Source organism: Ursus arctos, unplaced genomic scaffold, assembly GCF_023065955.2.
Source record: "Ursus arctos isolate Adak ecotype North America unplaced genomic scaffold, UrsArc2.0 scaffold_18, whole genome shotgun sequence".
NCBI classification, from domain to species: domain Eukaryota; kingdom Metazoa; phylum Chordata; class Mammalia; order Carnivora; family Ursidae; genus Ursus; species Ursus arctos.
The window spans coordinates 27,351,923-27,367,083 of NW_026622852.1; the positions used below are offsets into that span (position 1 = coordinate 27,351,923).

General features: G+C 40.3%; 1 protein-coding gene across 2 annotated transcripts in view; it reads left to right on the plus strand.

The window, feature by feature from the left end:
• Positions 1–14,546, plus strand: part of ZCCHC7 (zinc finger CCHC-type containing 7) — a 241,827-nt gene extending 227,281 nt beyond the window's left edge. For both annotated transcript variants that reach the window (XM_026506221.4, XM_026506220.4), the window contains exons 7-9: positions 6,302–6,397; positions 11,044–11,161; positions 13,200–14,546. In XM_026506221.4, coding sequence (XP_026362006.1) covers positions 6,302–6,397; positions 11,044–11,161; positions 13,200–13,639 — 654 coding nt within the window. In that variant the 3' untranslated portion in view covers positions 13,640–14,546. The remainder of the gene's footprint in view (positions 1–6,301; positions 6,398–11,043; positions 11,162–13,199) is intronic.
• The last annotated feature ends 615 nt before the right edge of the window (positions 14,547–15,161 follow it).

The following is a 15,161-nucleotide window of genomic DNA, read 5'->3' on the forward strand; positions in this document are numbered from 1 at the left end:
GTATATTAATTTATGCAGGCTTTTTAATATATCAAAGCATAATTTTATAGGTTGTCCTTTAATGACAAAAAAAATTGGTATCATTTCCCAAAGTATCCAGATTATTAGCAATAACTAAAATGTATTGGATGCTTTCTGTGGGCCATGTGCATTACCTCATTATTAATTTATCAATAATTTGTGAACTCTTACTATGTGCCTGGCCCTGTTCTGGGATCTAGGGTATAGCAGTGAACAAAAACCAGACAGAAATACCTGCCGTCACAGAGCTTACTTTCTCCTTGCCTGGGAATGCAAGTGGAGGGACAGACAAAACAAGCAAGCAAAATACATAGTATTGAGATGTGTCAGTGACAAGGAGTTTTGTTTTGTTTTGTTTTTAAGCAGCAAAGCAGGGAAGGGAACACCAGTTGGATGGAGCTGTCAGTCTTGAAAAAAGTGATCAGCAAAGCCTTACTAATATGAGCTTTGAGCCAAGATTTGAAGGAGGTGAAGGAGTGCACCATGTTTTCCTGGGCAAAGAGTGATACAGGCAGATGGAACATTAGGACTACCTGTAATTTCCTCAAACTTAGGCAATAAAATAATTCAGAGAAATTCCATAAAACTTTTTGCTCTGCATCCCGATCCATGGCAGAGATTTTTTCAATATTCAGATTTACTTTAAACATATTTATTGGCCACATAACTCATTTCCACTCTATTAAATTTTGGAGTCTTTAACATCTACTCATTCACCACCTATTTATTGAGCACTTTATATGTTCTAACTTAGGCATTGGCAGACTTCCTCTGTAGAGAGCCAGATAGCAGATAGTTTATCTTGCCAGACCATATAGTCTCTGTCATAATTCTGTTCTTGTAGCATGAAAAGTTGCCATAGATAACTGGATTGTAGGTAGTTCTATTTTAAACTTTTTGAGAAAAGGCCATACTGTTTTCCACAATGGCTGCAGCAGTTTGCATTCCTACAAGCAGTGTGAGAGGGTTCTCTTTTCACTGTATCCTCGCCAACACTTGTTTCTTGGGTTTTTTAGTCTAGCCACTCTGACAGGTGTGAAGTATTATCTCATTGTGGTTTTGATTTGCATTTCCCTGGTGATAAGTGATGTTGAGCATCTTTTTATGTGTCTGTTGGCCATCTGGATGTCTTCTTTGGAGAAATGTCTGATAAGCACTGGGTGATATAAGGAATTGTTGAATCACTATATTGTACACCTGAAACTAATATAACACTGTATGTTAACTGTACTAGAATTAAAATAATATAAGAAAAGTAGCCTGGGATGCTTGGGTGGCTCAGTTGGTTAAGTGTCTGTCTTTGTTTCAGGTCATGATCCCAGGGTTCTGGGATCAAGTCCTGCATCGGGCTCCTTGCTCAGCGGGGAGCCTGCTTCTCCCTCTTCCTGCCTTTCCTCCTGCTTGTGCTGTCCCTCTCTTTTTCTCTCTCTGATGAATAAATCCTTAAAAAAAAAAAAAGGAAAAGGAAAGAAAGGTAGACTTAGAAAACCTGTAAACAGATGTGCCTAGCTGTGTTCTAGTAAAACTTTATTTTCAGACACTGAATTTTGAATTTCATAGAATTTTCATGTGTTACAAAATATCCCTTTTTTTAAAACCATTTAAATGTAAAAGCCATTCTTGCCTGTGGGCTATACAAAAATGGGCAGCAGGCTGGATTTGGCCTGTTAGCCATGGCTTACCAACACTTACTCTAGATTCTTGGCATAAGGATACATAGTAGACTAAACAAAGATATCTTACCTCATACACCTTACATTCTAGCAATGGGGAGGCAGATAATAAGCATGATAAATAATCAGTTTAGTAGCTGAGAAGGTGAAATAGAGCAAGGAGGATCAGGAGCACTGTGGCCTTTATTCTGAGAGTACGTGATGGAACGAACCACTGGAGAGTTACATAGTAGTGTGGCTTTCCTGTGTTCTGTATTCGTAAGGAGAAGCCAGCAGTGCCATGGGGATACCATCGGCTCTCCTGTGAGGAAATCCCTATTTGAATCCGTACCAATCAAGGCAAAGTTCCCGTGTCTGGATATCCCTCTTAATTTGGTCCTTGTTGGCCCCCCTCGTAATTACTGCCTGATTTCATCTTGTCCTTTTGCATAGGATTTGAGCCAGTGGAGTTTCTTATTCCAGTGGAATAAACATAGTGAACATGTTTTCCTTCTCATCAGTGGATCTAGAAATCTTGTCTCAGGAGTAAATTGCCATATATTTGCACACACACACACACAAACCCAGAATAATTTATAAAGTTTTTTTTATAAAGTTTTATAAAATTTATAAAGTTTTTCAGAGAACATTTATTATTTGGGGGGTGGATAATTCTGTTTATCATCAGTGGTAGTCTCTGCTAACAGGTGCCAACTAGTTACTGAGCACCTACCATTAGCCTTAGACCAGATTTTCATGCCACTCAAAGTCTAGTGCCTTCCACTCTGATTATTAAAGCCCTAAGTGATCTAGCCCCTCTCCATGTCTAGAACCGCCTCTTCTCCCATCCTTCCTTCATGTACTACACTTGCAAATTTACAGGTATTTTTCAGATACTCAGATTTGGCAGACTTATCCCCACCTCAGGGGTTTGTATTCCCTGTTCGCCATGCCTGAGGCCTAGAATGCTATTCCCCACTCATTGCATATTTGGGGGGATGGGGGCGTTTGTCACAAAAAATGACCATCCCAGTAAGAGTTTCTCTAAAATTCAATCTTAAGTCACCACCAGTGACTCTCAATCATATAACTCTATTTCAATTGCCTGCGTGCCATTTATTATTATTTGATGTTGTCTGTGTGTGTGTATTTTGTTGGTTTATCTGTTTTCTACCCCGGGAGATGTGAGCAGTGATTTTTTTTTTGTCTCACTGCTTGATTACCTAATCTGTTCTAAGATACCTGGCATGTATTAAGCACTCAGTAATTATTTTTTTTAATAAATCAGTGAAAGAGTGCGTGTATATGCTCATGCCATGTGCCCAGCGCTCTGGTAAACATCACTGATGGAGGCGTCCTTGAACTTGTTCTGCTCTACTTGTCCCCTTCCCTTCCCCCATACCCAACCTAGTCTCTTGAAAGTCATTAATGTGCTGTTCTTGAGTTCTTTCTACTTACAGTAAACCCAGTACAATCTGGTTTGCACCTCTACCCCTCAAACTGTTCACAAGTTTCCAGTTGCCAGCAACTTCCTGATTGCTAATCCAGTGGATTTTGTAGTCTTTATCTTATTTAACCCACCAGTAGTTTTTGACAACTTCTTCCTTGAAATATTGTGTGTTCTGCCTTCACACCATGACATATCGCTGGGTTTTATTTCTTTCTCTTAAACCACGTATATGCTCATGGTTGCAATTTTGTGTCATATCAGGTAACACAAAGATCAAAAAATAATTTCTGCTTAATAATGTCATGTCTTCCCGGCACTCTGTACCTGAGCAAATTTGTGAACCACTGCAGTGAGTGAGTGGCACATGGCTTATGTGCATCCCTATCAAAACTGTGCTTGACGACTTTCAGCTTGTCTTCATTCATGAACCACATTTTTTTATTGGGGAGTGATAAGGCCTTTTGTTGTGTTTTTTATTATACCCCAATTGATAATAGCTGAGGTTGTAAATTCCATATTCTGTAACCTTTGTAGTCATTTTCAGTAGAAAAGAATTTCTAGGTTACTGTTATCCTCCAGTTCTTGTTTTTAGGAAATAGAAACTGAAAGTAAAGTTGTTTGAGAACAGTTTTTATAACCTACAGATTATTTTCTGGTGTGAAGATAATAAAACCTCCACAGACCACAGCACTGTTTGTTACTGCATCCCAAGGGGTTTGGGTCGGTCCCAGCTCAGTCTGGGGAGCCTGCGGTTCTTGATCTCAGGGTTGTGAGATCAAGCCCTGAGTTGGGTGTAGAGTTTACTTAAAAAAAGAATGGGGGGGGGGGGAAGAGAAGAGAAGAGGAGAGGAGGGAAGGGAAAGGGAAAAGGAAAGGGAAAATGAAACTTACCCAAGTTTATACCCCGTCCTTACCTTTCTTCCAGTCTCCAAAAAGAATGGAGTGGGAGGCCAGTTAGGTTTTTCTCCTGTTTAAAGCCCCTGCTGCCTCAGGGGTTTTGCTCTGTCTTCTCCCTTCTCTCCTGTTTCCAACTCCTTCATCTCTACTAGCTTTCTCACGTGTTCAGATCTCTCTCTCCCATTCTAATAGCAGACTCCTCCAAACCCCCTTCCTAGGTCTTGCTCAGTCTTCTTCTGCCCCTCGTTATTCATGCTTCTGAAAGTAGTATATACCTACTGTCTCCTTTTCTCAACTTCCGTTCAATTTTTAAAATATTTCCTATAGGGACGCCTGGGTGGCTCAGTTGGTTAAGTGTCTGCCTTTGGTTCAGGTCATGATCCTAGGGTCCTGGGATCAAGTCCTACATAGGGCTCCTTGCTCAGTGGGGAGCCTGCTTCTCCCTCTGCTGCTGCTCCCCCTGCTTGTGTTCTCTCTCTCTCTCTAATAAATAAATAAAATCTCTAAAAAAAAAATCTGTTGTTAAATGTAACGTACATATTGAAAAGTGCATAAAACGTATACAATTTAGTAAGTGAGTTACGTAACACATACTCTGTAGAACACCACTTTGTTCAAGAAATAGAAAATTGCGGCTACCCCAAAAGCCTTTGTGAGTGGTTTTCTCCCTGCTGAGAGTAACCACCATCCTGGCTTCTGTGGGGAATCATTTCTTGTTCTTTATGGTTTCATCATCACCTTTTTATTCACCGCTTCACTTTTCAACCTGTTGCCTTCTACTCCTTTTTACCTTTCCACTAATTCCAAGATTCTCACACTAAGGTTATCCATGAACAGTTGCGAAATCTAATAGATGTTTCTCCGTTCTTATCTTACTAAGCCTCTCCTGTATTTGACACTATAGATTAGTTCATCCTTTTTGAAGCTACTCTCTAAGGTCTTTGACTGTATCCTCCTGTCATTCTGCATCCTTCAGCCTTTCCTGCTCTGCCCCTTTCTCAGGTTCCTCTGTCTGCCCCTTAAGTGGTGTTATTCCCAGGGTTCCATCCTGCATCACTGCAGCTCATACTGGGTATGGTGATGATGTCCACTCAGGTCATCTTGGCCTCCACTATTATACTGATTTCTTTCAGAGCTAATCTTCAGCTCACACTTGTTCTTGAAGCTTTAATCTTACATAGACACCTGCCTGGTGGACATCTCCACCAGAATACACAAAGTCCAAGTTAGTTTGGCTTTTCTTTTTTTTCCTACCTTTTCTGAGAAGTGTTGGTACTGCTACCAAATTGTTGGCACTCACCAGTTCACCCAGCTTAGAAACCTGAAAACCATCCCAATTTCCTTCATTCCCTGTATCTGTCAGTGTTCAGCAGATACTAGTTTTATCACCTCTTGTATTTGCCAGATCGGTTCCCTTTTTCCTATCTTGTACTTTACTCTTGTGACTTTAGTCCCTCATCACCTCACTGGCTTTCCTCACAGCCACCTTTCTCACTACATCCAACCTTCTCCTGCTCATATTCACACGCGCACACATACCCCACAACTACAAGCCAAAATGGTTTTCCAAAATAAAATTCTAACTATTCTGCTCCTACATTTAAAACTACACTTAAAATAGAAAAGCCCAGATAAACTCCAAGCTCCTTAAGATGATTAATAAGGCCCTCCCTTCTTGTGCCCTGCTTTCTCCAGCCTCATTTGTCAGTACACCTAGCTGTGCGTGTAGTACCTCGTCAGCATGTGTGCTCTTTCTTAGTTTCATGCCATTGTTCATGCTGTCCCCTCTACCTAGAACTTCCATTTGACTTATACCTAATCCTTTGAGAGTAAATTTAAGTTTTATACTTCCAAGGAAGCTTTCCCTGACTTCTTCCACCCCATCCAATGATGGGTCCCCTTTGCCACTCCATTCATACCTTTTACATGTTTCTGTCACTGTGCTTATTACATCGTTCTGTTATTTACTTATATGTCTGTCATGTTCTACCAGCCTATTGTGCTTCTCCGAGAGACATAATTCCTAGGAAAGTACTGGGCACACTGCCGAATGGAATGAGGAGCTAAGGAGAGGAAAAAACACATTGATGTGAAGTATAAAAGAATTGTCAGGTTATGCACTTTAACACAGAGAACTATCTGGAGATGAGGTCCTTAACACTAAACTCTAGGAGGCACTATCTTTAAAGAGTCTCTTACCAAAAAAGAGTTCTTTGGGAAAGAATCAGGTTACAATTTTCTTCTAACATTTAATAAACCCTCACAAATACTCATGTTGCAGACCAAACCTGGACCACCCAAAAAGCCGAAGACCCCTTCTGGACAATCAGCCTTAGTGTATTGCTACAACTGTGGGCAAGAAGGCCATTATGGACACGTAAGTTTGAGTAGCGTTGGGGCATAAAGCATTCTGTTATTCTGGGAGTGGTTGCTGAAAGATGAACTCGAAAAGAATGTAATTCTGAATGCTTACTTTTTTAATAAACTAACATCCTGAAATAAGACTTCATATATTTTCAACCGATTGACTTCTCCCATCCCTACCAGAGTAAGGGATCTGTCAGAGTACATTCTTCTAACTGTTTTAAATATGCAGGAACAAGTTAGGCTAAAACAAATACAAAGCTCATAAAAATCAGACAAGTAGAAGTAGTCAACAGAATGGTTACAGTTCTCATGAGTTCTTATGTTTGCTATGACTTTGACACAGCCAAATCATGATTTTAGATTTTCTGTGTAGTTCTCCAGTATCTCCAGTTTTCCCTGGTATTGTTCCCTGTAATCTTCATCACTCACGTGTAAACCCCGACTCTAGTGGAAAGACAGAGGGGCTGCCTCATTGACTAGCCTTCATGCCCCACAAACCTTCAAATTCCCTATGCAAACTGTGTGTTCCCGACCCCAACCGAAAGGGCCAAACTGTGTGTGTTTCAGGTGCAGGGGTGGCAGAGCAGAAGAAACTTGTTGCTGTGGGATGGGAGGGAGTCTCCTAGCCAGTTGTCTCACTAAGTATGAAACAGCAGCAGCTCATCCCAGAGACAGGCTGCAGTAAGAATCGACTCAGAGCTCTCCTGCATTCTGGGAATCCTGCAGCAGAGGAAGAAAGGCCGTGGCACAAAAAGTAGAAGATTTGTATGGAGAAATACATTTCTAGTCTCCGAGCAGGCATGGCTGTGAGCAGTAGGATTGGGGGCGTGGGACTGCCCTTTATGGCTTGAATTCTGACCATGCAGACCTTGGGGCTGGAGCTCGACAGGCTAGGGAGAGACAGAATGGCTGGGAGAAGAAAAGGCTGGGGCACAGTTCACCAGCAGATGAAGTTTTTCTTCCCCGTTGGGGCAGCAGGACCAGGGAGTGAAGGGATAGAATATGAAAGTAGGATGAAGCTCTGATTCTCAGTTCCAGTTTTTGCTCTGCTACTGACTTAACCATGTGACTTGAACAACTGACGTTTTCTCTCTGGTTTTCAGTTTCTTTATCTACAAAGCAAAGAAGTTGTACAGGGGGATTTCTCAGTATTGACATGGGGATACTCTTTCCACTGTGAACAAATCCATAGTATGGTGATATGGATGGAGAGACCCTGCAGTATACTTCCTTCATTTCCATAGAACTCACACTGAAAACCTTGTTAGAGAATACTTTCTCTTGCAAAATTATCATCTCTAGATCTTTTCCTGCTTTGTGCATTCCTCCTTGTTGCCAAAACTCAGATGTTGCCAACACTGTTTAGGAAACCTATTCACATAAGCATTCCACTGCCACACATAGATGTATAATTTATGCTTGCTGACCTCTTTAAAGCAAAGGGGTGTGATTTTAGCATTTATGTTTGTTCAATTAAAGAAAAACAATTACAGTCAGATACATACTGCTTACTAGTCACTCCTGTTAATGTAGATAGGAAATATATTAAAAACATTTGGAATTTATCCCTGAAATCTAGATTTAGATAGTTTTTAATTTACAATAAAGCAAATTTGGCAGCTTCATTGCTGCCATAGATGAAGAACTCTAGATTATTCACACTAATGAAGAAGATCAGTGGTGTGGCTAATCCAGAATAGTAGATAAATTATATAGCCAACTATCAATTGTCTGTGCTAATGGAGGGGACCAGCGATGTGGATAATCAAAATATAATTTACATTTAGCTTTGGAAAATATTTATGGTACTGTATAGCTCCATATAGTCACACTAGTCTAGACCCTACAGGATCCAAATACGAGACTGTGCAGATGATTAAAGATGTCTGAGGACCCCTCCCCTTCGGTTTCAGAAATACAGCTCTACAGATGTTACTCAACAGCTTCTTCATGTGGAAGATATTCTAAGGTGAATGTGGCACCGCCCTTCCATAACTTCGCTCACTGCCTAGTTGGGGAGGCAGGGACAGTCATCAGCAGCTCCAGATCAGGCAGACTACCGTAGGAAACAGTAGTCACTGTGCAGAGAGACTACGCCAGGAGCACGTGAAAGTATGAGTGGGTGCTGGGAGTGCTTCAGGATCTTTAGTACCTTTTTGTCATTGTAATTTGCTCTTAATATTTTATGGTTAGACTCTCTCTTAGTCCATTTAGGCTGCTATAAACAAACTACCATAGGCTGGGTGGTTTAGAAACAACAGAAATTTATGTCTTAGACTTCTGGAGGCTGGGGAGCCCAAGATCACGGCACCAGCACAATGGATGTCTGGTGAGGGCCTCCTTCCTCATCGATGACACTTTCTTGCTGTGTCCTTACAAAGGTAGAAGGGGTTTAGGGAGCTCTGTGGGCGTCTGTTTTAGAAGAACATTAATCCCATTCATCAGAGCTCCACCTTCATGACCTAATTACTACCCAAAGGCTACACTTCCTAATACCGTCACCTTGGGGGTGAATTTTGGTTGGGGGTGAGAGAATGGGCACAAACATTCAGACTATAACAGAATCTTAGACCCAAATTTTTCGTAGGTGTCCTTTCTTCTGGAAACTTGGAGCCACCATGGATAGTGATTTATAAAAGTAATTCTTTATGTTACCATACAGGTTTGCCTTGTAACTTGCAGGATCCTTTAGCTCCAAAAGATCCAGAAAGTCAACAACACAGTATATCTAAAGGTACTTGGAAGAAGGAAATAATAAAGATAAGATTCAAAATTATTAAAATAGGAAACAAAATTAATAGCATCAGCAAAACCAAAAGCTGGTTCTTTGAAAACATTTTCTTTTCAAAAGAAAAAAAGACATCCGGAAAAACTACCCAAAGAAAAAGAAAAGGTACAAATAGTGAATAAAAAGTGTAAATAGCTTAAAAAATTTTAATTCTAAGAGAATACTATACAAACTTTATAACGTTCAAAATTAAGTATGAGAATACAGATAAAATAAATAATTCTCCAGAAAAATATTAATTAACCAAAATGACTGAAGAATAAACTTACATGAACCAGTACCACTAAAAAAATTAAATTAGTAATTGGAATTCTCCCCACTGAAATATATCAGACCCAGAGAGTTTTACAGTCAAGTTTTACCAAACCTTTATTCAGAAACAGATAATCCAAGAGAACATCGCCCAATTTATTCTGTAAAGCTATTATAACCTAAAGCCCCTTCAAAATATTTATACAATAATACCATTTTTATGAAGTCTGAACACTTCAAACTTACACTATTGTTTAATGTTTATTAGTAGGAAGAGTAAAACATATGAGAATGGCAGGCACCAACTTTAAGACAGTGGCAATTTCTGGAAAGGGAAGGAGAGGAATGAGGCATGAGAAAGAGGATTTCAGTTGTGTTATTAATGCTTCACTCCTTGGGACAAAAACTGAAGTTAAGGTAAAATGTTATGATTTGATAAAGCTTAATAGTAGGTACATATTTCCATTACTTTATATTTAAGTGTATATTTAGAATGATTCATAATTTTTTTAAACTCTGCAAATTATGTTCCTAAGTGTGTGGCTACCAGCTTGGTCAGATATCTTAGAATCACAAGTCAAACATATCATGCCGAAGTTAGGATCAGTCAACTAAATTTTATATGGCTTCTTCACATACTTTCTTCCTAAGGGGTATTCTTATTTTCCTTAATATCTAAGAAGAATTAAACATTTATAAAATACATTTTAAGCAAGATGGCAGAGGACAGAAATGGGAAAGTTCCAAAGGGAAGCCTCTTTCAAAGAAAAGAAAATTTGGTTCCAGACATACTGAATGAATATATATCGACAGATCATGATAAATAAAGCCTATTATATTGGATGTGGCTCAGGCCAAGGATGTGAATTTGGGAAATAGCAGCAGTGGGAAAGCCAGAGTCATGCGAGTGGAAAGCAAAACTAGGGTGAGAGGAGTGATCTCATCTTGAGTGGGGGGAGCAAAGAGAAGAGAACGTTCCTTTGGGGTGTTTCAGAATTACCTAGGAGCAATTTCAAGCTAGACATAACCCACCACCGCCATCCTGCTCCCCACCACAAGAATGACTGCCCTTGTTAGCAGTGAGTGTTGGGTTAGAATAAGCCTGCATACCACTTGTGTGAAGGGAAAAGAGCAAAGGGCCAAGAATTTGCACCCACATTTAGGGTGTATATGTGAAAGAAGCACTGGATGGAAGGCTGTTGGAAGAGACAGACAAGCAAAGGTCTAAAGCAACATAAGGCTAAATAAAATAAACCCGTTAACAGGAACAAGTCAAGTGCAGTAGAGATTCAGCCCCTGTTGCTGTTAACTCAGACTGGGGGCGGGGTTTGGCAGGGAAGATTGAAAAAAGGGAAGAAGGATTTCATGGGTAAAGAAGGAAAGAAAATCCAAGCCTGAAAGAAGCATGTAAGCACGGTTGGGTGTGGTTGGGTGTGACCCTCCTAGCGTCCGAGCAAGACAGCATCCTGAGCCACAGCATGGGGTATCCTGGGTGTGGGACCCCTCTCTAACTACAGTGGTCCATAATCTTGTAGAAAGGTGGTCTGAGCAGTGCCCTTGTAACATCATGATTTCAAATTTGGCAATTCGAAACAATAATTTTAAATAACTTGCAGGAATGTACAGAAAGACGAATGTTTAACCAGACCTTTCCAACATCTCCATTCATCTCCTACTATGATGACAAATATGAAATTCGGGAGAGAGAACAGAGAATAAAACGAAAAGTGAAAGGTATGTTATTGACTTCTTGTGAGTTCCACCTTTGCAATAGTTCCTAAATACCTTCTTTTGCACTGTCTTTCCCTGCTGTGGGGGTCATTGGCTAGCACAGAAAATGTTTTTAAATAATTACCGTAAAAGACAGAACTTTCTTGATCTCCAGAAATCAGGCATCCACCTCAGAAACTGTTTTTTTTTTTTTAAAAAAAGGTTTTATTTATTTATTCGACAGGATAGAGACAGCCAGCGAGAGAGGGAACACAAGCAGGGGGAGTGGGAGAGGAAGAAGCAGGCTCATAGTGGAGGAGCCTGATGTGGGGCTCGATCCCGTAACGCCAGGATCACGCCCTGAGCTGAAGGCAGACGCTTAACCGCTGTGCCACCCAGGCGCCCCCTCAGAAACTGTTATATTCTATTCAGAGTATACATTTTTCTCACGTAATGACCAGTTTAGAAAATGTCCAGAAAATACTTCTATCTATGTAGGTATTCAGAGTTTGTAAAGGCTCCTTTGAGATTTTTCTGTTTGGTGAGTAATTATTTTTTCCCTTTGTATGTCCCTAGTATTTTTGATGGAAAGAAAGGCTCTTCCTGCTAGGTGATTCCCAGTGATTCCTGGAGCTTCCCCAAAGAAGTGCGTTCTTACCGGCTATGATTACAGTAGAACGTCGGTCCACAGCCACCCTCTGTGGTTCCTTCACTGTTGCTAATGGAAAGTTCTTCTGTTTTATAATTTAGGTCTCTTCTTTAGACTTGTTTCTTGCCATGTACTCCAGTGGTTTACCAAGTTACTTTTGTTGCTTTCAGGACAAAAGAGTTCTTTATTTTTCAAGTTGACCTGTACATTGTTAACTCTTTTCACCTTTTTGTTATTCTTTTCCCGACTCTCTCTGAGTTCGGGTCTTTTTGAAAAGGAATTACTTCTCAACTCCTGCATATTTTACATATTATGTTTCGTATGAACTTTATCTCAACGGTAGAGACAGAAGTTATAGTACATCTAGATACCAATTAGGCAACTAAATTTAAAAAAATTAAAAAGAAATGCATCAAAATGTCACCTCTGAATTTAAAAGATTATGGCTACTGTTTTTTTTATACTTTTTTGTATTTCCCAGGTTTTCTATGATGAGCCTTTATAACTTTTATAATGCTAGAAAAACCTTTTATTTTCCCTTTTAACTAGTTTTATTGACAACTCTGTGACAACTTTGAGGTTCTCTATGATCTATTGGAATTTTTATTTTATGCTAAAGTTTGTAAGTAATTATCTTTGCTCTGTATCCTAGAATTCATTTTTTTGTCCCCTAAATATATCACTTTGCATTTCGACCTGTTTTTTTATTGACCACTTCTTTAATCTTTCAAGGTTTTGTTGGCATGTTCGTTTTCATCCCTCACTGGAACCTCATCTCCCACTTACCCATCAGAATCACAACCATCAAACACTTTGAGTAAGGGTGCCAAGTCCTGGCAAAATTGAACATCAGATCTGGCACCAAAACCTCTAGGATACACATGTGTGTATACTCTCCAAGCCAGTGATGTCTGGAGGAATAATCTCCTGTCCGGCTTGGCATCCACCTCTAATTCCTGTGGCCAGACTTTATCTTCAGAGGGTAATTGAAATGTCATATGAGTCTGTCACAAGACCATTTTATGCCTCTTGTTTCACTTTATCGTCAAGGGCTGCGTCTTTCTCACTGCAGGAACATGAATTGGTCAGACGTGAGTTTTCTTCACAAAGCTGAGATGATTACTGCTCTCACTAGTCTTCATCTCCATTGTTCAACCTAATTCAGCTGTTTTGAATAGAATAAGTATCATTGGATTTCTGGATATTTTCCATTTTTAGCAATCCAATACAGAACTATAGCCATGTAATTTTTAATGAGTGATTTTTACCTTAGTAACAGCTATTCAGAATGTCCAATCATTAACACGTTGCATTATCTGGTTTCCCTTTCTGCTGAGTTATTTACAGACCAGTGAAAGCTGTGCTTGGACTGTCTGGCTGCTGAATATGTAGAAATACTTTTCTATTTTCCAGAACTCCAGAAGAATGGGGATTTTCCAAGGCAGTTCAAGAGACCTCACATGGACGCAGCAGATAAGAGGCCCCACCATAACAGGAGGAAGAGCCATGCCTCCTGTAGAAACAACAGGTGGCCTCAAGAAAAGAAGGAAACCCAAAAAGAATCGAGCAGGAGCCATAAAGGGCGTGAGAAGCACAGGAAGGCTGACAGGTGTCATGAAGCAGATGAGGACTTCCCCAGGGGCCCCAAACTCCGCTCTTCTCCTGGCCCTTTCAAAACCCAGAAGGCTCCCAAGTCCTTCCACCACTCATCACATTCCCACAAACCAAGAGAAGACAAGCTGCCCAGAGAGGGCAAGCGGAGCAAGCATAAGAAAAAGGAGAGCTACTTGGAGGCCGATGGCAGTGATAATTTATTTCTTATTAAGCAGAGGAAAAAAAAGTCTAAGCTGTGAGACAGCTTCCGATCAGCTTTCTAGTGTTTGCCTGGTCTTCATGCCTAGAACATCCCGGCAAGATCTTTATTATCTGTGATTAAATAAAGTGAATTTTTTGGTTTCGTCTGTCACCTCAGCCATACCTGGAGCTCCTGAACGGAGACCGTGGAGATTTCCATTCTCTGTGTCCAACAGGTTATTAGATATAGGGGGGAAGAAAACAAAACAAAAAAAAACCCAAACAGATATACTCAGACATCCCCTGTTCCTGTACATCATTTTTACTCAGATCCTAGGGATAAGAAGAAGCAATCTTTTCAAGAAAAAAATATCTAAGTGCTCTGAAAACATAAAAGCTCATCAAATATAATTCATCTGCAGTGGGAGTATGAAAATTAAATCCTTGCAGGAAGAGAAATTCATGCCAATAGGAAAAATTCATCAGTCTTTTCCAGCGTTACTTTTTTCTTTTCTAACGTCGGAAAGGGTAATAGCTATAAATCTCAGTCCAGCTGTTCTAGGTGTTGAGGCTGGTGTCAGATCTTCCGACGGTCAGAATGTGAGGCTGAAAGATGAAGGTGTCATCACTGAAGCCCCGAAGAGGCAGAGAACTGGTCTATAGCAAAATACAAGTAAGGAACCCATCCAGTGCAGATGGCGTGAAGTAGATTTCCTGGGACAAGTGAAAAAGAGTCATAAGAAATCGTAATGTCATCACAATGCAATAGTTCTTGCCATTTTTATAGCCACACTTGAAGGAGACTGTCAGATGTATAGAGATGGATACCACCCAACTTAAAACATTGTTTTGTTTTCACGGGTTTTTTGACTACCACAAGGCTATACAGAAATTTTTGTACCTGTGAATTTTTTGTACTTACCAAAGCCTAATGTTAGAAAAATAAAATGTCTGAAATACAGTAAATAAGCTTGTCAATTATGTGAAAAGGAAATGAGAGTTTGGGTGACAAAGCACATGGTTGGGTTGGACAAGTGACTGAAGTTGTAAAATCTCCATGAACTGGGCTCACGAGGCCCTTGTTAGCCAAGCACTAGCTCTATGCCAGAAGAGAATGAGATGGAGTCAGTTAACTAGGGCCGTTTTATAATGTTAGCTTCACATTTTACTCTTTGTGAAGTACATGAACTGCTGTGTATCTGGTAGGATCAGCCCTCTTACATTCTGTGGGGAGAGGGAGAGTCTCTCCCCCTAAACAGCTTCAGCGTCAAGTGTGGCTCCATAGTCTTTAGTCCAGCGCCCTCCCTGTGGCTGCCCTGCTCTCAACTAAATGTTAAGTGTTCTTTGTGTATTGTTTCGTGGCTTCCTGACATCAGCTGGTCTTGTTCTGACTCTAAGGTAAGTGGCCAGAGTCTTTTAAAGCCCTGCTAAAAGTGACAGCTGTGAAAGATGGCTTCACAGAGTGATAAGTCCTGAAAAATTGGTGTTATTTCTCATTAAGACCTGGGACAAGCATGGCCTATTATTGGTGGGTGTGACTAGCTTTGCTTCTGATGCAAGAGTATCTATCTCCTTTCAGGG